Source organism: Euleptes europaea, chromosome 10 (assembly GCF_029931775.1).
Source record: "Euleptes europaea isolate rEulEur1 chromosome 10, rEulEur1.hap1, whole genome shotgun sequence".
Taxonomy (NCBI): Eukaryota; Metazoa; Chordata; class Lepidosauria; order Squamata; family Sphaerodactylidae; genus Euleptes; species Euleptes europaea.
In genome coordinates, this window is record NC_079321.1 from 28278511 (window position 1) to 28304670 (window position 26160).

General features: G+C 42.4%; 1 protein-coding gene across 2 annotated transcripts in view; it reads right to left on the minus strand.

Moving 5' to 3' along the window:
- The window catches only part of LPIN1 (lipin 1), a 107103-nt gene that overhangs the window by 20235 nt on the left and 60708 nt on the right, over window positions 1-26160 (minus strand). The window contains exons 3-10 of one of the 2 annotated variants that reach the window (XM_056856284.1): window positions 15914-16114; window positions 14488-14583; window positions 13470-13786; window positions 11366-11473; window positions 9481-9588; window positions 5352-5481; window positions 3493-3808; window positions 774-867 (exon numbers count right to left, since the gene is read on the minus strand). In XM_056856284.1, the coding sequence (XP_056712262.1) occupies window positions 774-867; window positions 3493-3808; window positions 5352-5481; window positions 9481-9588; window positions 11366-11473; window positions 13470-13786; window positions 14488-14583; window positions 15914-16114 (1370 nt within the window). The remainder of the gene's footprint in view (window positions 1-773; window positions 868-3492; window positions 3809-5351; window positions 5482-9480; window positions 9589-11365; window positions 11474-13469; window positions 13787-14487; window positions 14584-15913; window positions 16115-26160) is intronic. The other variant, XM_056856286.1, reaches the window with a different exon arrangement.

A 26160-nucleotide genomic window follows, 5' to 3' on the forward strand; every position in this document is an offset into this window, starting at 1 on the left:
TGCTCAATGCTGACAGTATGGGACTAGATTTAAATTACTGGCTGGATATTGGAGGGTGGGGATTACAGCAACAGTGGATTCCTAAGAAGAGTGTCTCCAATCTAAGCCCATTCATTTCAATGGGCTTAGACTGGAGTAACTCTCCTTAGGAATGCACTGTATGAGTTGTTCAGATGTGGAATAGGCTGCCTAGGAAGGTGGTGAGCTCCCCTCACCACCTCCCTAGGCAGTCTCCAAGTAGCGGCAGGGCAATCACTTGTCAGGGATGCTTTAGGCTGATCCTGAATTGAGGAGGGGGTTGGACTAGATGACCTTTATGGTCCCTTCCTATTCTTATGATTCTATGCTGTAACCTGCAACATCTTCACTTCTGCCCATAGTCATTGCACAGTTTATTAATATTAATTTAGTGATCCAGTAAGTGGCAATCTGGGGACAAACGACAGCAGCACAGCCCAGGTCTCAGCAGAGCTACTACCATATCATTTGCACCTTCCCACTTTTCTCTATAGGAGTAAAGGAGTACCTCTGCAGAATCAGGAGAGTCACATCTACAATCCCCACCCCATCCCCACCCCCCAAAAAATACAATGCTGGCATTATTTGTAGAATCAAGTCCCCTGACTTTTTTCAATGTAAAACAGCATAATAAAAAATAAAATCTTCAGAATAAAGTTGTTCGCCTTTAGTAAGCTGCCTTCTGGCATACATGTTTACTGAAGTCTGTGGGATCGAGAACATAAATTATAACAGTTAATTTATATGGTGCATACTTTTTAGGAAAATACAGCGCAGCAACCTCTGGATCCATGTCTGTGAGGTCATCTAAATATACTCCATCCGCACCGAGATGTCGACTCCGCTTATCTGTGAAACACAGAACAAGTATTAATAGAAAGCACTTTATCCAAACACAGTCATTTCTTTCACAGGAAGCCCATGCTTCTCTGCTTGCCTCTATTTTTGTTGAAGTGTACACAGTCGGGCAAGTAGCAAGTACTGCTTCTCAGTATCGCCTAACAATCCGGATCTCCAACAAGGAGAACATGCTGGGGTTCACCCCAGTGTAAGGAGAGTAATGTGTACTCAAACTCTTTCATGCCACAACATGGTATAGCAAGAGGGCAATGCTGAAAGGGAAGTCAGCCCAGGAAGGCCCAAATAATTTAGTTAAGTAAAGCATGTGTCACTAGAAAAGAGCAAGGGCTTGCCTAGATCAGTATTCTGTTTTTAATGGCTGCATGCCAAATTCCTTAGGAAATCTTACAAGTTAGGGTACATATGTAAGGCAAAGCATGGAGGTCAATCAATGACCATTGGCCATAACAACTAAGAATAGAAGAAGAAGAGTTGGTTTTTATATGCCGACTTTCTCTACCACTTAAGGGAGACTCAAACCGGCTTACAATCACCTTCCCCTCCCCACAACAGACACCTTGTGAGGTAGGTGAGGCTGAGAGAATGTGACTTGCCCAAGGTCACCCAGCTGGCTTCATGTGTATGTGTATTCGTAGATGCTGGGGTGTAACAGGGAATGGCTCTCCACAGTGGGGGGTTGGGCTATGGCTCAGTAGTAAGTTCATAAGAACATAAGAAAGGCCATGCTGGATCAGACCAAGGTCCATCAAGTCCAGCAGTCTGTTCACACAGTGGCCAACCAGGTGCCTCCAGGAAGTCCACAAACAAGACAACTGCAGCAGCATTATCCTGCCTGTGTTCCACAACACCTAATATAATAGGCGTGCTCCTCTGATCCTGGAGAGAATAGGTATGCATCATGACTAGTATCCATTTTGACTAGTAGCCATGAATAGCCCTAAACTCCATGAACATGTCCACTCCCCTCTTAAAGCCTTCCAAGTTGGCAGCCATCACCACATCCTGGGGCAGGGAGTTCCACAATTTAACTATGTGTTGTGTGAAGAAATACTTCCTTTTATCTGTTTGTTCCCAGGATCGATCCCCAGCGTCTCCAGCTAAAAAAAGGATCAGAGAGTAGAGGAATGTGAAAGACTTCTACCTGAGTCCCTGGAGAGCCACAGCCAGTCAGAGCAGACAATATTGATGGTATCATTCAGTATTACGCAGCTTCATATGTACCCTGACTTGTAAGATTTCCTAAGGAATTTGGCCTGCAGCCATTAAAAACAGAATGCTGATGTAGGCAAGCCCTTGCTCTTATCTAATGACACATGCTTTACTTAAAAGTGTGAAATACTGCCCTAAAAGGAAATCTAATGTAGTAACATGTGAACTTCCTGCCAACAGAACACCTGGGGAGATGAAGATTTTATGGGCAGGTCAATCAGGCCTTACCCATTCATTTCCTACAGAAGAGCCTTTTTGCTCAAAACATGCTCGTGAGTTACTTTTTCATTACAGACTTCACTAAAAGAGTTTGGTCCCCTTTGCCTTCCGTATCGCTGAGCTACATAATCATAAGGATTCTGTTTGGGGACATAAGGAACTAAAAACTACTATGAAACGCCCATTGATTTCATGAGAGTTACAATTTCTTTCACACGACTTTTTGCATAGAGCAAAAAAGAATGGGCTAAAAAAGAGGAAACTGCTGCATCCTTTGAAGCGTGTGAACAAAAGAAATTCTACAAACGGTGCCGGCAGCTGTTTCACAGCACATGACCACATAAACCAAAAAAGAATGATAGATTCCCGTGATGTGAAAATCTGCACGTTCCTGGAACAGGTCTGCAGACATGATTCTGAGAAGCCTCTTCACTTTCCTTTTGAGATTTCAGGCCACCCTTTTACCTCAGAACTATCCAGCATCTACGTGTGTGTGTGAATGTACATGTAAAAATCTACTACCGCAGCCTTTAACTTATGCTGCTGGATCATACAATTCTATCACAGTGTCATGCCTGTATTCCTGATTAATTGTACTTCAAATTAAATTAGAAGCCAATTTAGACAAAACATCTGAAGAGTTGTGAAGGTAATGAAGGGTTTTGATAAGACTAGAGACATTTCTCACAGGGAAGCGGGTGTTACCTATCTTGAAGGCCACCGATTATCACCAGTAACACAGTCTGGGGACATTGTGGGGAGTCCTGCTCGGACAAAACTTTCAGAGGAATGCCAAAAGATTTTTGTCTGTGAAATTTCTGAGTTAGTTTTGTGTGTTCCCCTAGTCACAACTGCCTGTCCAATATAGGCCAAAGCCCAGGCAGCGCAGTTTCCCCCGAGCAATCCCTTTCACGCAGCTTGCCTCCCTTATTTCTGCAACCTTGGATCAGGCTAACTGAAGACATTTCTGCCTCTTTGTTCCTCAGTGAAAGGCCTCTCTGCCAATGCGACCCCGGTTCCACAGTTTTTTACACACAAGACAAACTGATTTCTTCAGGATCTTGGGAAACATACGAATTAGTTAATCTTCATGACATGAAGATTTATAGTGCCAGGATGCCAAAAGACACACACACACACAAAACTACCTCACAAGTGCTGCAGAGAACAAAGCAACCTCTGTACCTTTTTTCTTGGAGGGAGAGTCCGTTTTGCTCAATGGCTGCATAGAGCAAGTTGGAGTCTGCTTTATTGCTTCGTTGGCAGGGAGTGGCGGTGCAGCGGCCCCTAAAGCGTCTATATCTGGCTCATTTCTCTCAGCTGCTGCCACCTGCAGCTCCGTGTCTTCCAGAGTCACAGCATCCCGCACTCCGAGGACAGGTAAGGGAGACGCGCTACAAAATTCCTCCAAAGCGTTGCTCTGAATCACTCGAAAGTGAGTGTTTTCAGAAGGACTCACATTCACAGGGGTGGGTTCTTTTGGCCTGAGAAGAACAGCAGACTACCGAAGAAAAAGAAAAGATGCCGGTTTTAAAAAAAGAGATTCCCTGAAGCGAAAAAGGAGACACTGAAAGGCGAGAAGCAGCCTTGCTGTCTTCATACCGCACAGTTCTGTTTTCATGATATAAAAATAATACCAAGCTCAAGAGTTTTCTATGAAAGCTATATTCTTAACAGTGAATAAGTGCAAGGTGCTAAAAAACAATAAAGTGACAAATTGAAACTTAAAGCTGTATACAACGAATAAACAAGTCAAAGAGACACTCAATAGCTGTACAAGACGCTACAGTATTCTACAAGGCAGCAATGGCTGCAAGGTAGGTGAATAATGTCCATAATTTTCGTTTTCAGGTTGAAGCAATGTGTAGGAACGAAGAGAAGAACGGACATCCGGACCGCGTTCCGTTCTTCTCTTCGTTCCTACACGCTGCTTCAACCTGAAGTGAAAGGAAAATGAAAATTATGAACATTATTCACCTACCTTGCAAGCCTTGTAGAATAGTGTAGCGTCTTGTACTGCTATTGAGTGTCTCTTTGACTTGTTGTTGTTTATTCGTTGTCTATAGCTTTAAGTTTCAATTTGTCACTTTATTGTTTTTTAGCACTTTGCACTTATTCACTGTTAAGAATATAGCTTTCATAGAAAACTCTTGAGCTTGGTATTATTTTTCTATACAGCTTATCTACTTAATACCTGTGCATTTTTTGGTTTAGCTGTTTTCGGGGCAGGCAACTCAAGCCAGGACCGTTTCAGGTGTAAAAACTAGCCGACTGAGGACTGAATCAGAGGAGACACTGCAAGTTCCATGATCAGAGCACTAAGACTGTCCCGTCCCCCCACATTCAGTTATAAGGTGCTGTAAGCTCCATTTTGAATTGAAACAGTGGAAGGGCCTTCTCCCATGTGATTGACCTGATCTGAAACTTCCTGGGGAGCTGCAATTTGCCCCAGTGGGGAAATATACAGGGCTTGAAATCATTAAGGATCTAACTAGGAACTTATCAACTCTCACTGTGCAATCCAAAGGGGGGGGGGTTGGTTAAGATGCGCTCAGGGATGGCGCAGCCACGCTGGCTCTTGAGCGGCTTGCTGCCATGCGCAGCAAGCCCAAAATGCCTCTTTCAAGAAAACTCTCCATTGAGTTCCACGGAGCTACGCCTGCCTTTTTGCAGGCATAACTTGGCGCCTGTAAAAAGGGGCGCTCCCAGGCTGAAAGGCCTTAGGGAGCTGACACCCCCAGGAACACCCTATTCGGGGCCAGAGTGAGCCCTTGTGCGGGGGAAATGTTGCTGGGGAACCAGCACCACACTGCTGCAGTGCTCCCCGGAGCCCGCATAAGTTGCTCTGCGCTGGTGTTAGTGCCCACTTAGCTGGCGCAGGTGTCCCTAATGTCAGCGCAGGGATCATGCCAGCTTCAAAGGCCATTTCCCCCCCCCCTTGAGGATTGCTCTGCCAGTCACCTAACCACCCTTAAAACTGAGGTAAAAAGTTAAAGATATTTTATCCTAATCGTTTGGAGATAATTGGATTTCTTTTCCAATACCTTTGTGGCTTGAGGTAGTTCTCCCCAGTCCCAATGCATTTGAGGATTAGTCTTCTGAATACCTCTTTCCAATGGTTTACTGACTAATTCAGAATCACTTTTTGGAGTAGGAGGCCGTGAACCTTGCCGACTGTAAAAAAAACAGGGGTAGAGGGAGAGATAGAAAAAGGCATACATGTAAATAGAAATATATGCAGAATTTCATTCCAATCTATTATATGACAAGTGTATCATTCAAACTAATATGCACTGAATGCACCAAGTACACTTCACAGCTCAGCAGGATTTAGCCTGGGCCAAAACATACAATCAAAACTGGAAGTTCAGATAAGGCTACAGCAGATAGCAAGCATCATGGATCTCTACTGCAAAATACTTCAGCTATCCACTTATTCTGATAGCCACACACACACACACAACTCCTGAACGTATGAATATCTTCTCAATATCTTAGAATCATAGAATCATAGAGTTGGAAGGGACCACCAGGGTCATCTAGTCCAACCCCCTGCACAAAGCAGGAAATTCTGAACTACCTCCCCCACACACACACCCAGTGACCCATACTTCATGCCCAGAAGACGGCCAAGGGTTCCCCCCCTCTCATGATCTGCCTAAGGTTATAGAATCAGCATTGTTGACAGATGGCCATCTAGCCTCTTCTTAAAAACATCTAGGGAAAGAGAGCTTACCACTTCCCGAGGAAGCCCGTTCCACTGAGGAACCGCTCTAACCGTTAGAAATTTCTTCCTAATGCCTAGATGGAAACTCTTTTGATTTAATTTCAAAAGAGTTTCCGTCTAGACATTAGGAAGAATCTTGTCTTGTGTAAGGTCCACATTATACCCATAGATGTGCATGCTGGATTGTTATTAGAACCAAGTGCAGAAATAATAAGCTAGAAAAAAGTTGGACTCTATGTACATCAATTAGTCTATCAAAACATAATGAATATGTTCACCCAATGCTAAATACAAACATCCAGTAGGGATTTGTCAGAACATGCCCCCCCGCCCCAATCATTGTAGCTCAATGAAGTCAACAAAGGCAGGTTCATGATCTCTTTTTGAAGACATCGGTGTGAACTACGTAAGGCCTGTGTATGAATGGCCAGACACAAGGACTTCTGATCTTTAGAAAGGAATCTATGATGATGGAAACGGACACAAAACTGCTCAGATCTTTTGATACGTTAGACCCATGTGGTTGAATTCATACAGCATGAGTCTGACTCACAATGATCCGAGCAGTTCTGAGCCCACTGTCTCATGGTCATGCAAAAAACAAGCACCACTCTGCAAAAATGCAGTGCCTGGATGAACCCTAAGCCAAAAAGACACAGGAATCACTAATATAATCAGCATTATGGGCAAAGTTGATTGCCTTGGAAAACAAAGAATGGGGTAAAGTAAATAATGTACTGTAAGCAGCTAAACATTAAACAGCAATACTGATCAGGTGTCGGTGGAACCTGGTGGGGGACTGACATCTGGGTTCTATTCCTTCGTGAACACGCAGAACAAGTACCAGCACTGTCAGAAATGACAACACCAGTAATTCGTTTGGCAGTGTATACATGCAGTATAGGATGCTGCACAGGCAACTCTATACATCCCCACCCCTGCCCCTACACAAATATATCCAGATCCAGAAAAGCAAGCTGTTATTATTCTTCTACAGATGGATTGTCACTTCTGGATTGAGTTAAATATTTTAAATTGAATCCATGGTCATCCTCTCTCAAATTGTTTTAGTCTTTATCAGGAAATAATAAGAACACTGCAACTACTAAAGAAAACTAAACCAGCACCCACTGTTCTCTTGCGGCTGGGGTGGCCCTGGCAGGAGGGGACTCCGGGACTCGGTGGCCCAGTGGGGCAGGGCATCCCCCAGGCCATCAGCCCACCGGAACTCTTCCTGGTGGCCTTAAAAGCCAGTCAGCCCGATGATCTCTCTGCACTGCCAAAGCACTAGATATGTGAACAAGGAATAACCAAGATGGCAGGATCTTTATTCCTAGCACAAATGCACTGATAGATTGCATTACAGAACAAGAAAAAAATATGTCTCTAGGAAAAACCACAGAACATGATTATGTATAATGCAATCCCTGTTTTAGCCAGGATCGAACGCACATTAGGAGAAACACATGCGTTCGATCCTGGCTGAATCCTGGCTGAAACAGGGATTAAAGGAGGATAAAGCAACCATGCGTTTTTGCCCATAATAGTTTCCATGGAGAACATCATCCCATTATTATAAACTGTCCTGGAACAAATGAAGTCCCTGCTTAGAGTTTACAATTTCAATTCAGAAGATAACAGATGGGTAAGACAGTCAACGGAAAGAACAAAAAAACCTGATTTTTTTTAGAGTGAAGAACAATAACTGAACTTCCTTTGTTCTTAGGTGACCTGGACTGACCTGTCACTGCAATAGAACTGAAATATGAAACAAGAGGGGGGAGGGAATGTTCAAAAATTGGCAGTTCATTTTCCTCCTACTTGGAGGGTCCCTTTATTCATAATGGCTAGTGGCGACCCTATGAAAGAAAGTCCTCCAAAATGTCCTATCTTTGACAGCCTTGCTCAGATCTTGCAAATTGAAGGCTGTGGCTTCCTTTATTGAGTCAATCCATCTCTTGTTGGGTCTTCCTCTTTTCAACTTTCTCTACTCTGTGCATAATTTTATGAACTTCTTGTCATGTCCTCCCTTAATCGTCTTGTTTTTTTCTAAACTGAAAAGGCCCACAATAAGCATTTTTTCATAGGAAAGGTCTTCCAGTGCCTTAATCATCTTGGTTGTCCTCTTCAGAAGGTCTTATTTTCTTTTTTATCCATTGAAAACAATAAGCTGCAGCCATCTACGATTACGAGAAATATCTCTCAAATGTCGTCCTTAAAGAGAACTGTCTACTGAATTTCCGGCAGAGTCGAAGTGCCTCAGTCTGCGTCCAGAAGCCTTACAACATCAGAACCAGGAAACATACTGTTATCTTTTAAATCAGAGGCAGTGGAGAACCAAAAGCAAGTAGAATCCTTTGACTGGAAGCTACGAACTTACAAAAGTACAGTACAGCCAGCCCTGCCTAGGAAGCAGATAGCAGGAAATGAACCTGGGATGAACACAAGGCTCTTGGTTTCCTTTCTCCATCGCTACACTTACTACATGATATTCAGTCTAGGCCTGCAATCACCACTGGTGGTGGAAAGAACCGTCAAGTACAGCTGACTTACAGCCACCCTGCAGGGTTTTCAATGCAAGAAACGTTCAGAAGTAGTTTACCATTGCCTGCCTCTGAGTCACGACCCTGGTATTCCTTGGAGGTCCCCCATCCAAATACTAGCCAGAGCTAGGGTTGCCAACTGTCAGGTAGTAGCAGGAGATCTCCTGCTAATACAACTGATCTCCAGCCAATAGAGATCAGATCACCTGGAGAAAAATGGCCGCTTTGGCAATTGAACTCTATGGCACTGAAGTCCCTCCCCTCCCCAAGCCCCACCCTCCTTAGGCTCCGCACCAAAAATCTCCCGCACCAAAAATCTCGGTGGCGAAGAGGGACCTGGCAACCCTAGCCAGAGCCGACCTTGCTTAGCTTTCGAGATCGGCCTAGCCTGGGCTAACCAGGTCGGGGCGCCTTCACCGTTGCCCAACCACATATCATCCAAGTTACTAACATGTAATATTTGTTCCCCGTTTACTTTTTATTTTGCATCACGGGTTGTTCATACCCCAACTATGGGGATTATACCTGAAAGCAATGCACTTCTGGGTGTTCCCCCCCCCAAAAAAAAAAGAAGGAAGGAAGGGATAAGGAAGATGGAATAGGAGGAAATGGAAGATGTCCATGGGCAGATATTGCAAGAAAGGACTGAATTGCACCCAGTAACCAAAACCAGCCAGCCAAATCGTTGGCTAGGTGCATACAGTTTCTATAAAATTAAAATTGTTACCACTTACCCCCATAATCCCCCACTAAATGATACCCCTCCTGTTTCCTTTCAAGTGACTAGATCAGTACTAAGCGCTAGTCTGGTTAGTCTCATAAAGTTTGCATATTGTTAGAAGGGTTAAAAGGGTTAATCACCATTTCAAAAAAACAACATTGGGGAGAGAGTAGCTGTTCTACCTGTCTGTAGCAGGATACTGAGAAGACGGCTGAGGACAAGAACTAGATAACCCTCCCTCTGCTGGAACAGTAAGACGAGAGGACTTCCCTGCGCAAGCTATAGGATTACTGGACACGGCCGCGTACAGCAAAAGAGAGAAAAACGAGGGGTCATTATTCACAATATGCTCCGGTTCACATTGGCTTTGTTGGAATGCTCAGCTGGCCCTCTTGAGAAGTGGGAGGGCATTTTTCACAGCAGAGCTGAGTTTCCAGATGACAGAGCTCAGAACTGTTACAGCAGACGAGCAGAAAGTTCAAAAAGCCACCAACCACCACCACACACAAAAATAACTAACAAGCCTGTGCAAACAGTAGAGATCTCATTCTAATGGGTGAAAAGGTAATCAACCCCAGGAAGCGCATTGGTTTCTTCTGCTGCAATACCTCATAAGTTGAAGGAAAAAATTACAAAGCGAGCAGACAGCTGGCCAGAGGTTATCTAAAAAAGATATGCATGTATGTGTACCCCGCTCCATTTCAGCATTGATTTAACAACAAGAGCATGGTGTTGTAAACATTAAAATCATTAGAACAATACAATTATTTAAAATTACTTTTGAAAATATTTTGAAAATTAAAGAGGTTTCATTTCCTTGGCTCATGCACTAGCCTACCTTTCTACAAATTAACCCTTAGATCAGATCTTTCTGCTAGACTTACAACCACACTAAGGAAAATTACTCTAAACAAATTTGAAGAGCTTCCAAAAACTGACTTCAGGTCACAGGTGGGAGCTCCACAAGTGAAAGAAGCTTCATTTGGGACCTCAGCAGAGTTCCACAACCAAGAAGACTTATCTTCTCTCCCATTACTAATAAACGTTCCACTTGCATTTACATATCTGCCTCCATTGCAGCCAGTATGCATGAATAAAACTGGTCTGCTCCCATCCATGGGACTACACAGAATTGATACAGCCTATTTAAATGAATGGCTTTTCTCCCAGAAGCAGCTATGACAATGGATGTACCACCAGATGTAGCTAAGATGCATATTCATTCCAAGATTTAGCCTAACACGACAGCTCACTTGTCCATTTCGAAGGCGTGGATATAATAAAACCCCTCCAGCATCCTCCTCAAATGCACAGCAGTCTTGGGAGAGGTTGATTTGCAGCGGAGAAGCAGAGAGAGGCAAAAGGGTTGCTTGACCCTTCCACTATCCACTGCGTCTACCTAGAAACACTGCTTTGGACTGCCCCCCTCCAATACGACTTTAAAGTGTCAAAAGGGATTACTGAGGTCTACTTAGATACATGAACATGTTAACCCATAGTTCACAGTTAGCCTGAAAATGGCTGTTTTATTGTTGTTGTTATAATGTAAGTATAAAAACAAAGCTGTGAGAACAGGATAATACACACAGCACACAGATAATATATACCACTGTGTATAGTATGTATTATCCGTTTATGTATTATCCTGTTCTCAAGGCTTCGTTTTTATACTTATGTAATAACATTTTTGCATTTAACATATCTCTAATATTTACGCCTTGTTTTCATACTGTTGTAATCCTAGTCCTATTACATTGCTTATTAGATGTCTCATCCTTTTGACTGAATGGACTTACACTGTGTGATCCACCATGAGTCTCAGTGCGACAGGCAGACTATAAAGAAAGTAATAATAATAAAAGTTAGACTGCCTCCTCAACTCTTGAACGTAATGTGTAAACTGAGCCCTGATACACACCACACTAGAAGTATGACAGAATCACCCAAACTTCAGCTGCTGCTTGAACCTGTTCGTATTGGACAGTTGGGCTGCTACAGGTCAGGTCTGTGGCCACCATAACGTCAGACCCGTTTGGCCTTATATTATTCCAGTAAGATATTCTGTACCTTTGCGTGGGAGACCATTCTCCGTCTGAATGGTATTGAGGAAGTACACTGATTGAAGAAGAATTTATATCAGGCAATTCATCTCTGTTCAGGTCAGGGACAGATGTTCTGTGAGCAAAACAAACAAAACAAACAAATTCAAACCATGTTTTTTAAATGGCCACCACTTCTATCTCACTTCATAGCTAGAACAGTACAGTAACGTTAGAAAAATGACCCCAGCTGACTGCTTTCCTGATGCTACTGCATGAATTGTTAAACAGAATGCCAGGTCAGAGACAAAGTCCAGATTCAAATGCTTCAGAGGAAATTTGGGGGGGGTGTTTAAAAGCTGGACTCCCTTTGCCTGGCAGTCCAAAGTCCTCAGGCTTCCTAGGAATTATGACAGTTACCCTAGTCACCTCAGCAAGGAATTTTCTTCAATGGATCTTGTTACCTTCCCCAAAATTAATTTCACATATTTTCTCCATCTATAAAGTGGCCCAAGGGGAAGTAATGTAAAATTTGGATTTGGGTAATACTCTAACGGAAGTCATGCACTGGTGGTATAAAAAGGGGGTTGGAGGGGGGTGATGGGTTTTTATGTTGTATTTTGTTTTTTCACATTTATGAAATAAAAAAAATGTTAAAAAAAGAAGAGTAACTCTGTTCAGGATGGGACTGTGGCAGTGCCATTCTAAGCAGAGTTACACCCTAGTAAGCCATTCAACTTAATAGGATTGCACTCTGAAAAAATATATATAAAGTGACCTTCAAAATAAGATCCATACAACTGTGTCTGTTGGTATCTATGGATATCCCACAATTAAAGATACAAGTTCACCAGCTGTTATAGTCCTTTGTTCAATAACCTGTCAATTGAAAAGCCCTACCAATTAGAGTGAACACCTCCTAAAAACCGATCAGTCTTCTTAACAGCTCTTGAGCAAAATAAATCAAACCATATGCTGAAGAGCTGGGATATTCTATAATCCAACTGATTCTTTGCTTGGTAGTAGATTCAATTCAAATAGGGATACTAGCAAATTCTGACATGGGGAAGGGAGTTTACCGAAATCCGTTGTCTGGAATGTCCTCCTTTAGGGTTGTTTAGTGCATCATTGATCTGTGCCAGTGTGCCAGATGTGGGCTGTATAGAAAGAATGCCATCATTGGTCCCCCACCCCTGCTCACCCTCACTATTTCAAGGCCAATGTGTGGCAGTCACAGGGAAGCACCAACATGTGTCAATGATGAGCAACCTGTCCAGGAGTGGGGCTGGTCCTTACAAGATGATTTCCTGTCATCCAGAAGGCATCCAGAAACAAATTTTACTGTTTGGACTACTTCCGGAACAGAATTGACACACTGTGATGAGCCTGACTTTTGTCAAACATCAGGTAAGCGGCCTCGCAACGTAGCTGAAGTCCAACCCCATCTACTCATGAAAGACGCTCTGTCTCTTAACAAACCAGTCCATGTGAGATGGGTCAAAGCAGGAAACGCCAGAGGCCCGAAATGCCCCAAAACTACCTGAGCGTTTTAACAAACCTGAAAGAGTCTTCAGATTGAAAGAATATTTCACTAAATCATAGACATTAATTAGCCAAGGAGCATTAGATCTCTTTGTTCAAGCAAGATCTATTTATTTTGTTTGCTTCATTTACACTCTACCTTTCTCCTCAATGGGGATCCAAAGAGGCTTACATCATTCTCTCCTCTATTTTATCCTTACAACAATCCTGAGGTAGGTTAGCCTGAGAGTGATCGATGGGCCCAAGTCACCCAATTGGCTTCCATGGCAGATATTTATTATTTATTTTAATAAATTTCTGACCCGCCCTCCCCAGCCAAGGCTGGGCTCAGGTGGCATTCAAAGCTGGGTCTCCCAGATTCTAGTCCAACACTGTAACTACTATACTATCTATCCAGTACATTTTTAGCCTGTTGTTTCTCTACATGGCTCTCTATTCCCTTTTTTACCTCCACAACAACCCTGTAAGGTAGATTAGTCTGAGAGAGTGACTGCCTAAAGTCACCCATCAAGTTTCATGCCAGAACAGGGATTTGAACCCAGAGCTTCCAGATCCTAGTCCAACTACATTATATATTATAGTCACAATACCTTGCATTATCTAGTAGTTCATTTTCTTCATCTGAACTCAGTTCTATAGGAAACATGTTTTCATCTTCTGTTGTATCTGCATTGGTATCTCTTTTTGCAATGTCTATTCTGTGGGTGGATTTCCTCCTCCTCTTCCTTCTTTTCTTTACAGAAGTAGATTCCATTGCGGGTGGGAAAGCAGAGTTTGATACTTGGGAGGGGCCGGATGAATCCACGTTTCTTATTCGGTCGATGGAATTTCTCTTCAACTGCGATTCCATGAGAGCTGCTCCATCAGACAGAATGGGAGATGTAGCCAGGTGGTATGGAATCGTATCCTAGAGAAAGGAAAAGACAAGACAGAGCCTTACTTTCCAGTCAATGGAAATTTAACATTTGTACAAATTTGACATTTGTGCAATTCTGATTAACAATTCTGTTAATCAACCCAGAAAAGCCTACCATATTTACCTGAAAGGAAGATTAGGGTTGTCTCCGCACACGCTGTCAAGAAATAGAGGGGGCTCTCTCAAATTCACACAGAAATTACGGTAATGTGCAAATCATTAAAAAAAACTTTCATGTATAATCCTTTTTTAGGAAGATTGTCTTACATTCAGGATTGTCTTCCTTTCAGGTAAATGCTGAAGCTCACATAACCACTATGGGTTTTAAACAAGAAATTCTGTTGCAGAACTATGCCTTTCTGGTTTTATAGGACTTCAGGCTGAATATAGACCCATGGGATGTTCCTAATTGTGTTTATGTGGAAGCTGAGTCTCACTGATGACAGTGGATTTATTTCCAAGACTGTGAGTGAAGGCAGTCTAATCCTATATAGAAGTACTCCAGTGTAAGCCCACTGGGATAACTCTCCATAGAACTGCACATCATAACACACTTGCAGGGTGACTGTTCTCTCTACTGCAAGGAGCTGCACTTGTCTTCCTCACATGGCACAGTAGGTATCCCATTATGAATGCTAAATTACTGCCATGTTTCAGGGACCATAATGTCTCATAAATGTTAATGTGCTTACCTGGTCATTAGATGTTTCCTCAACGAAAAAGGCTTCTCCGTTGTCCCCTAATTTCATGTGCAAATCTACGGATTCTCCATTAATTTCTATGTCAACCTTGAGGAACAAAAGACATTTTAAGAAATATATTCATAAATGCATTTACCTGCATAGGACCAGGAGGAAGCGTTGTACATTCATTCGACATAACCATTAGGCACCACTAAACATGCAACTAAAGATTTTAATAAGCAAGAACATTGACCGTGAACTTTTATACACATGCTAATTCATACAACAATGATTATACTTAGCATATATATATGACTTTTAAGCAGTCATAGCATTTCACATATGTTTTCTTAACCAACATACCAGCCTTGTAAGGCAGGTCAGGATTATCATAACCCACCATAACCATAGCGGGTGAGAAAATGGATGCTTGTCTAAGGCCATTCAGTAGATTTGAGCATGAAGCATGATTTGACTTCTCAGCTCATAACTGCATGGGGACATGATCCAACCAAAGTTAATTAAGTAGCAACTCATGAGGGTCAGCCAGTCATAGGTAAGCACTTTGAAATCCCATTATAATCATTGGGAGATTAAATGCATGGTTAATCCTATTATATTCCCATTTAATCCAAGACTCTTGGAAGTGCTTAAAATGGCCACACAACAAATTGCAAAATCCATCTTCAAAGCTGAATACTAGGTTCATATAGTAAAAGATGGACAACAATCATACAACCAACCTGTCACACAGGTTGAATCCACTTGAGCTTTTTCACAGATAGAAAGATTTCCACCCCAGGGAGAGTAATTTTCTCCCATCTCCCCTCCCACTACAGCCTAAAAAAACTCTACAAAATGCTGTTCCTGGAGGTGCATTCTGTCCCCAACAGCAGCCCGGGAGTGGGGGGGGGGGAGCGTTTCAGCAACAGAGAGACAGGAGAAAGGCAGAAATCCTTCTGTCCATGGCAGTTATCACACCGGGTTTTGCTGTTGATGAAAGTTCTCAGAACACTTTATTAAAAATGCAGAACACCTTTTCACAGTACTACAATTCCCAATGATCATTGGTTGGGAACCATAACAGTTAAAGAGGTTTATATACGTGCCCAGTGAGTGTCTACAAAGGAAATGTTCCCGCTTCATTTAATATGGGGAGGGGCTGTGGCTCAGTGATAGAGCATCTGCTTGGCATGCAGAAGGTCCCAGGTTCAATGCCTGGCATCTCCAGTTAAAGGGACTAGGCAGGTAGGTGATGTGAAAGACCTCTGCCTGAGACCCTGGAGAGCCGCTGCCCCTCTGAGTAGACAATACTGATTTGATGGACCAAGGGTCTGGTTCAGTATCAGGCAGCTTCATGTGTTCAAGATCTCGAATTAACAAGCGACGAGTGCAGCAACTTGACAAACAAAAAGTACACGAGGAGACTCCTTACCACTTTTTCCTTTGAACGCAAAACTCCCATCTTTCCAAAGCGTACATGAAAAGGGGAACAGTGAAGATTTCCATCAGGCTGGCGGACGACAATGATGTCTATGCACCCAGACAATGTGGCAGGATTTAATCCTTTATAAAGTTCTTTCACGGTCACAAAGACTTGGCCTGCTAACTGCCCAACGTAATTCATGGTTTGTGCCTGTAGAGCAGCAAAAAGACAGAGAGAAGGACACTTTAGAAGCCAGAAGAAGCCTCCTCCCTTACCTACAGGTCCCTTCAGAACTAAAAGCAGTCTCTCAATAGACTCAGCTCTGTTTGTTCGTGAAATAATTATACAATGAATAGGATTGCCAACCTCCAGGTACTTAGCAAAACCCAAAATAGCAGAAAACATTCACTAGGAAAATGATTCAGTTAGGCATATGTATTTCCAAATAATGTATTCATTAGTGATACCAAAATCATATACATTCTAAATCATATCAATTCACATATGTGCTGTTGAATCACAAGCATTTCAAATCAATAGATTCAGAACTTGTGATTTAACAGCACATATGTGAATTGATATGATTTAGAATTTATATGATTTTGGTATCACTAATGAATACATTATTTGGAAATACATATGCCTAACTGAACCATTTTCCTAGTGAATGTTTTCTGCTATTTTGGGTTTTGCTAACTAACTATATAGCAGGCTAACTGTATATTTATCCAACCTCCAGGTACTAGCTGGAGATCACTTGCTATTACAACTGACCTCCAGCCTATAGCGATCAGCTCACCTGGAGAAAGTGGCTGCTTTGGCAATTGGACTCTATGGCACTGAAGTCCCTCCCCTCTCCAAACCCCGCCCTCCTCAGGCTCCGTCCCAAAAAAACCTCCCGCCGGTGGCAAAGTGGGACCTGGCCTAACAATGAAGAAGAGGGACCTACGGTCTAGAACAAAGCTTCTTAAACTGTGGGCCGCGACCCCATATGGGGCTGCGTAACTGAATGTGGGGGTCACAAAAAAAACTGATGTGTTATAAGTAAATGTTTGATTTGTATACCTATTTTACGGTATATACCTATATACCTGGGGTCGCGTAAAAATTTCTCAGGCGAAAAGGGGTCGCGAGCGGGAAAAGTTTAAGAAGCCCTGGTCTAGAAGACTGCAGGGCATTGGGCCTAATCTGGCCTTTTGAGGAGTATTGCCTGATTTCCCAGATACCATATCAGGGGCAAGAATATCGTGTGAAAGAAAAGGGCATTTGTAGAAACATCATTTACCCTTCAGTAGGCAACTCTGTGGATAAGGAGAAACTCTTCTTGATCACATTATCAAAGTGGCCTGGGTTATTGATTGAGGAAATAGGCCCCACAAACAGCAGGAAATGCACAGGCCCCATTAAAATACGTGAGAGCTCTACAAGATCACTACATTGGTTTTGCACAGCCCCCTTTCATTTCAGTGGGGCAAAGACTGGGGACTGGGGCTGCAAAAGAATATGACGACAGTGTGAAACACAAAAGCACAATGTTGCAGCACTTTAAAAGTCCTGACTTATGTAACCAAATACTTGGCAGAAAGGCAGGCTCACCAAGGACAGGTAATGCACTCAGGAAATAGCGGGGGGAGGATAGGAATATTAAATCCTCACGGCATTTAAGTTAATGACATGACAGTAAGCAGCATCATGAGCCAGGAAAGTCTACTTCACTGCTGCTATTTTAGCATGTGATTTTGGTATTGTTAAATTTCTTTATATTGTTTTAATTGTCGTTAAGCCTCCTCCTGTGCTTTCTCAGAGCAGAGAGATAGGCAGAAACCATGTTAGAAGGCTGCCGTGCCATAACGTTACCTGAATTAAAGTGTCTCCGCTTTAGATGGGGGAATTAGCGCAGAGACAGAGATTTGCGAGAGGTTGGGTAACCAGGATCTTTGCAGCCATTGTACACAGGAATAAGTCCTTATGGAAAACTCCCAATGAACAAGTGGTTTGTTCCAAATAAAATGGAGTTTTATTATAAATTCTAATTTCAAGCACACAGTATTAACGCACACTCACAATTCATACAAGAGCTAAGGAAAGAAAAGGGTGGAGGGGTGGGATTCTAGAGTTAGGGTGATAATTACTGATCTTGAAGAGTGTCGGAGTGAAAGCAGCACTGTAGGTGGGGAAATGAACCACTGTCTCCAGAAAGCAAAGCAAGAGACTTTACACACAAGTAAGGGGTAGTAAGTGTTCGGATCCAAAGACACATAAACACTATGAATGCCATGAGGGCTAATATTTAAACCCCTAAATGAGACCTGGGGCAATATGAGGTAACAAGCAAAAGAAAGCTTTACCAGGAACAAAGAACTTGATTGTTCCTCTGAAGTCTGAACAAAAGAGAGGGGAGAGGTTTAATGTCTCTCAGGAAAGAAGAGGGTGTCTGTGTGATTGTTGATTAATTGCTGGTGATTGCTTGGATATAGATATTAGAATGTGAGGGATGTTGATTACCTGAGATTTAAAAAGGGCAAGAGTCCAGTAGCACCTTAAAGACTAACAAAAATATTTTCTGGTAGGGTATGAGATTTAAAGTTCTCAATGTTGTCCAGGTAGCTGCCAGAAGTGCTTAATTTAATATGTGAGGGGAAGCTTTAGTCATCTCCATTGCCTCTCAGCCTTTCACGCCTCGGGTCAGGAGAAAATGTAAAGTGACCAACTCATACCTCCAACTCCAAAGTTGCAACACATACACAAAGATGGATTCCAGGCCCCTGGAATATTGGTTCATCTCAGTAGAGCAGTGCCCTGCTCTTGTGCCAGCCTTGGTCCTCGTGCACTAATGGCACCCCAGGTAGCTAGTGTGGTCTGGCCAACAATAAACCCAGGGTTGCCAGCTCTGGGTTGGGAATCATCTGGATATTTTGAGGGTGGAGCATGAGGGGGTTGGGGAGGGGAGGGACTTCAGTGGGGTAAATTCCATAGAGTTCACCTTCCAAAGCAGCAATTTTCTCCAGGTGAAATGATCTCTTTTGCCTGGAGGCCATTTGTAACAGCAGGAGATCTCCAACCATCACCTGGAGGCTGACAACCCTACATAAACCCCAAACAAATCTGTCTACACATTGTGAACAGGAACTTTGTAAATGTATAAATGGTTCTCAACCACCTTCCTCCTCAAAAGAAAAAAAAAAGTAGGCCTTGGGCTTACAACTAAAGACATCAGGATTTTAAAAGGTAACCAGGCAGGTGATATCTCAATTGCAGTTTGGGGGTAGATGTTCTGGTTTCCCACAGCCAAGAAAATGTCATGCTTTATTTGAGCTATGTATAAGTTGAGATCAGAAGACAGCCCAGCGACTTTAAGCAGCAAATCCTAGTCAAAAAGCCTTGGCAGATTGCATTCTATGGAAAGTCTGTGTTGGGATTCCAACTTAATTTGACCAGCAACTCAACTGTTTCTAGCCCTTCCACAGTGCTTCATTCTTGAAGATTTGGGGGGGGGGGGACACAAAGAAGAAACTGTACTGTAATCCATCCTGATTCATTTCTAGATAGAAAACTATCAAGCTTTTCCTGACAGGAGAGTATCATTTGGAGAATGCCATAGCATACGTACGGTAACAGTGCTAACCTAAGCAGAGTTACACCCACTGAAGTCAAGTCTGCTTTGGATTTCACTGTTAGTCACGCCCCCAAATCACACATGTCACATGCTGAAATTGCATTTGTGGCTTGCTGAAGAATGTCCAATTTTACATTAGGTCATATCAGTGAAGTCTTAACATCCCCAGCAACATTCCTCAATTCCCAAGGAACAAGGAAACTGTGGTAAGCATGACTCGTTTTGTTCTGGCTGCTCCAAGAAATCTTCCCTGGTTATCTAGAAAGTAGAAGTGCAAATAATAAACAAACCAACTCACTAGGATATAACTATCCTGCTTATATTCTGGTCATACACCACGGAGTCATAGCATGGCATCTGCTATTTGGCACATGATTGTACATCAGAGAATATCTCTTTTTTCAATTCAACAAATATATGTTTCTGATATCAGACATCTGTAGATAACAGACATATCCAGATGGACAGGAAGTAGCTGCTCATGCAATCCTAAATTACACCCTTCTAAACCCATGGACTTCAATGGACTTTGGGGGAAACTAGATGATACACGTGACCAAAGTCATGCCGGGGTTTTCCCAGCCCATACACGCCATTGGGGAGCTAATTTCCTAAGTATGCCAGGGCCTAATTCAGCTCAGGAGCACAACACAGGGCTAGCCCTAACCCTCATCTGAACTCATGGCCAAGAAAGGCAAAAACCTGGAAGCAGGACTCTGGGCATACAATCGCCTCAACTGAAGAATCTTTCCACACATTTACACAGGCAAATCTGGCTTTGCCTACACAGGCAAATCTGGCTTTGCTAGTTGAAATATAAACTCTTTTCAATCATTATGGTCATGTGCACTGGAAGTCTGCCAACTGTGTGTATAGGCACAGTGCGCTATGTGTGATCCTCCCAGTATATGTGATTGTCATTTTGTCTGAAAGGGCCAACATACATTTTCAGCCTCAGTACATGTTAGAGAGCTATAATGTTAAAGGGCTACACTTAACAGGTACACACAGTCAATCCCGATTCCCTAAAGCCTGTAACTCAATTGTGTCCTCCCTTCTTGTTCATACTTCTGGAAAATCATCGGTTTTTACTTTTTTACTTTCTAAAACAGGTTGCCATTGGTCAAAATTTTATTATATTATACTACACTGTACTATAAATAATGTAAATAAATATTCTAGTTTGCCAGTCCCTGGCTCTTGTATTGGAAAGAAGTAATTGTTCAGTGATAAAACACACACTTTGCATGCAGGGAGTCCCAAGTACCGTTCCCAGAATCTCAGGTAGGAGAACTGGGAAATGCCTCAGGAAGTCGCGGCCAGCAAAAGTAGACAATAGCTAGCTTGACGGACCAGTGGTCTGACTCAGTATAAGGCAGCTTCATACGTTTACATGCAAAATGGGAAATTTCCACCAAGTACAGAAGGCTAGCACAAAATCTAAGCAAATCTCCACTGTGAAAACAGATACTGAGCATGCCGGGCTTCTCTATCCCACCTTCATAATATCTGGAACAGGCAAATGTCGATATGAGGAATAGATATTAATATGGCTGTGATGCAGCCACAAACAAATTCAAGCTGAAAGCTGGTACTGTATGGTATGCAAAGCAAATGAGTCACACTCATGTGCCTCTAAAATAGGGTTGCACAATGTGTACATCATGAGCCCTTTATTGCGGCCTGCCAGGTGCTTGAAAACCCTGTTTTTGTAGCCCCAGGCAGGCAGCAAAAGAGCAAATTTGTATTTATTTATATCCTGTTTTTCTCCCCAAGGTGGCTTACAACATCCTTCTCCCTTCTTCTACTCTATCCTCACAACAACAACCCTGTGAAGTAGGTTAGGCCGACGGAGAGTGACTGGCCCAAGGTCGCCCATCAGCTTCCATGGCAGGGTGGGGATTCAAACCTGTGTCTCTCAGATCTGTCCAACACTGTAGCCATGACATCACTATCAAGTCCCTGGTGAACTACCCTATATGGCTGGCAGATCGCTTTCCCCTTGGTGGATCACAGATTGTTCATGCCTGGCCACACTTTACTTTAATCTGGTGATTGCACAGCTGCTCTAGTACCCAGGGCTGGAAAGGCCACAACAGAGTGTATGCTGTTGGAGTGACTCAGCATGCCTGGACATTGGGGGCGGGGGGGGGGACGCTAAATCACTCTAGGTGTGTATAAGTGTTATCTCTTGAATGGGATATTCCTCTCTTTCTCTGAACTTGGAAGCTGCCCTCTGACTAAGGTTGCCTACCTCCAGGTAGTAAACAAACCAAACCAAACTCGAGCTGCACTCGTGAAACTAGCATTCAAATCGCAGCCACTATGGCTAAAGATCCTTGTATATATATACATGTATAACTACATGAGGCTCTAAATTAATTTCAACCACATATATTCAAGCATATATTCATTAACCATATAATTACATATAGAATTAACATATAATTACATATAGAATTGTGATAACATTAATCCTAGCATCTAACTAATCTAAAACACCATATACACTAATCACAATGTGTCAGTTTCACCATCCAATAGAAGAATCCAACTATTCCAGTAAGAGTCTCTTATAATATATAGAAGTCCTCAGCATACAAAGTTATTGAAATATAGGCGAAGAATATAAGGCAATCAGCAATAGGCCTATATTTCAATATATAGGCCTATATTTCAATAACTTTGCATGCTGAGGACTTCTATATATTATAAGAGACTCTTACTGGAATAGTTGGATTCTTGTATTGGATGGTGAAACTGACACATTGTGATTACTGTATATGGTGTTTTAGATTAGTTAGATGCTAGGATTAATGTGTGTTTTTTTGAAAAATTTTATTGGTTTTTATAATATAAATTTTCCATATCAACAAACAACAATGAAAGTAATATGAAAATCTAAATCATAACTAATGTTGTTGTAATTATTTAAGTACTTAATAAAGATAAAAACTAAAGGAAAAATTTTCGACTTCCCCATCACCTCCGTCCGCCTCTTAATAAAGTATTCTATCCCATCGTGATATGATCTGATCTTAATTATTCTTATATCTGTTAAGTTTCATTTACAATAATCTATTAATATAATTAATTACACTTCTTTGTGTTAATAATGTCATCTAATGTCATCTAGATCAGAATAAAAGGTACTCTTCCATTTTCCCCAGTCCTAATTCATATTCACAGTATTTCATCCAAGCCTCCCATTCCCCCATAAATCGTACATTGTCTTTTTGGTTTAAAGTAGCTGTAAATTTTGCCATTTCCACCAGTTCAAACATTTTCATAATCCAGTCTTTTTTCCTAGGGATATCTGCCCCTTTCCATTTTGATGCTAGGATTAATGTTATCACAATTCTATGTGTAACCTCCAGGCAGTGGCTGGAGATCTCCCGCTATTACAACTGATCTCCAGGTGATAGAAATTAGTTCCCATGGAGAACATGGCTGCTTTGGCAATTGGACTCTAGGGCATTGAAGTCCCTCCCTTCCCCAAACCCTGCCCTCCTCAGGCTCCTCCCCTAAAATCTCCAGGTATTTCCCAACCCAGAGCTGGCAACCCTACCTCTGACCCCTCCTCCTTCTCTCTCAGTAGCCATTTTTCTTTGCCTCTTTTCTACATGGACTGCAATGGAGGCTGGAGGCAGACGCTTCTGCAGGTCTCTCCTGTAGAAATAAATACTTCATATTTGTGCACAAATGATGCTGGACCAGCCAGCCATTTGTGTTAGGGAAATGTTTCTATCTTTCTATCTGCTGCAACAAAAATGTGAACAGAATCTACTTGAATAAATGTTTTACTTTTTGCAAGTTACCTCTTGGGAGGACTGATTTACTGCACACAATATCATGCTTCCATGGCTGGCCAAACTCTGCTATACTAACCAACTATATACCCAATATATGCAACCTTGCAGAATAGAGAATAGACAGCCACTGTAGTGTAGTGGTTAAACCAGGGGTCCCAAACATGGTCCCATGGCACCCTCCAACACTTTCCCTGGTGTCTGCCAAGTGTTTTTAGAAACTGGGAGGGGCTCCTGCCCAGCAGGGCTTCTAATTGGCCATTGGAGATCTGATTGGCTGTGCAGATTAAAATAATGCTAGTACAGTGCCGGTTTTATTCCCTCTCTCTTACTCACTGCTCTTTCCCAGTATTTTTTAAAATTACTGCTCTTGTCCCATGCACTTGGGCTTCTGTTGTGTGTGGCTCCACCTCTCACTGTCGCTATTTTGTAGTTGCATAGTAGAGTTGCCAGGTCCCTCTTTGCCACGGGCCGGAGATTTTGGGGGCAGAGTCTGAGGAGGGCGGGGTTTGGGGAGGGGAGGGGCTTCAATGCCATAGAGTCCAATTGCCAAAGCGGCCGTTTTCTCCAGGTGAACTGATCTCTGTCGGCTGGAGATCAGTTGTAATAGCAGATCTCCAGCTAGAACCTGGAGGTTAGCAACCCTATTGCATGGCATCCCTTTGTGTTAGAATTCAAGAGGTACCCACGGGCTCAAAATGGTTGGGCACACCTGGGTTAGAGTGTCAAAGTACAAAGAGAGTTTAATACGGTCCAAGACCAGCATAAAAACATACCAGATATACATACATAATATAACACATAAGGGTTAGAGTGTCAGAGTATCATACATTGGTCCCAACACGAGCGTCCCTCTCTAAAACCAGTTTGCTCATCTGCAAGGCAGCCCTCCTGTTCTAGCCAATCTTTAAACTTCTACCAAAGGTGTCTAGTGTACAACTTACTCATTGTACTAAGTAAACTGATTGGTCTATAATTAGATGGTTCTTGCTTATTCCCTTTCTTCTAGATGGGCACTATTATCGCCACCCCCCAGTCATTAGGTATTTTACCCCATCTGTCAATTGCCGTAAATAAGGATGCCAGGACAGGAACCCACCAACCCATATTCCTTTTTATTAAATCCGTGGGGATAAGTCAATTCCAGGAGCCTTACCACCCCTTAAGGTCTCAATAAGATTCCTCACCTCTACAGGCACAACTAGAGGCCAGTCTGGCACGTTTTCTATGCTCCAGTAGACAGAGGCTAACCTCTCAGAACTGGTGTAAACTGCCTCTCAGCCTAACCTACCTCATAGGGTTGTTGCAAACATTAAAAGCATTGGTGTGGAGAACAAAGTATGCTGCTCTGAGTACCTTGGAGGAAGGGTGAGATAAAAATGTAGAAAATAAATAAATATACTCCCAGAAGAAGGGGGGAAACCCAGCTTGACCCTGGTCTGTGCCCACTATCTGCTTGCTGTGCTTTCTTTCCATATAATCAATTTTACATGCATTATTAAACAGAAGCTCTTCTACAAGTCTACTCAATGGTACTTTACTTTATGTACTTTTATTGTCAAAGGAAGCCTTAGCTGATTCAGCATTCTTGATAGATTTATGTGTCAAAGTGGTGTTAATGGGAAGGAAACGCTTTATTTGAAAGTTCCCTGGATGAATATTTTCAAAATGATGATTAAACACTGTATGTCTGGATGGAATCTGCCATCTATAGCTGGATCATTTCTCTTCCAAGAGTTTATATTCTTCATTATTAGATATGGTTTATAAATCCCTGGTCATTATTATCCAGTTCCAGTGCAAAATTTGCCTGTATGCAAATAAGCATTTAGGCATAACTTGATTATAAATTTTGGCATATCTTCAAGGCAGCCGTTAAATAATAAACTACGAATAGGGTAACAGCCTTATCTTTACCAGACAGCAGATAAATTAAATGATAGTCGTAAGAACGTACAGGAAAGTGTGCAATCAATGGTGTAATAAAGGAAGATCTTATAGAAGAATATAAATCCCAACTGAATTTAAAAAAAAGCATAATTGTTGCTATCAAAAGCAGTGAATGAAACTATCACTTCAGATGTCTTAGAACTGCAGGTTGTGATGTCCGAGAATGTCTGAGAATGGGCAAGAAGAGAGGATCTCAGGACAGCGGCTGGATCCTCCCATTACACTCGCCTAAGGGCAGATCCAACCCGCTTCTCCAGCATAAGGAGTCCTCCACCAAGCCAAGTGGTAGAATCCAACCCCGTAATGGATAGTGCTTTGTCAATGTGACCAATAAAAAGCTCATCCAAGAAGTAAAATACAGTTTCCTTGTTTACAGCCAGCGTGATGTAGTGGTTAAGAGCGATAGTTTGGAGCAGTGGACTCTGATCTGGAGAAGCGGGTTTGATTCCCCACTCCTCCACCTAGGGTTGCCAGGTCCCTCTTTGCAACAGGCGGGAGGTTTTTGTGGCGGCGTCTGATGAGGGTGGGGTTTGGGAGGGGAGGGACTTCAATGCCATAGAGTCCAATTGCCAAAGCGGCCTTTTTCTCCAGGTGAACTGATCTCTATCAGCTGGAGATCAGTTGTAATAGCAGGAGATCTCCAGCTAGTACCTGGAGGTTGGCTAATCTCCTGTTCAAGAATAAATATCTCAACACGCAGCCACTTACCGGTATAATTCTTTTGTTATTTTTATGCTTTTCTCATGCCTTCATTTATAAACAGTACCAGTTAGTAATGTTATCATAACACGGTCTACAAATCATAAACAATCTTATACAATAAACAAGACAGTATTGAAATACTGTCTTATTTATTGTGTGTAAGATTGTTTATGATTTGT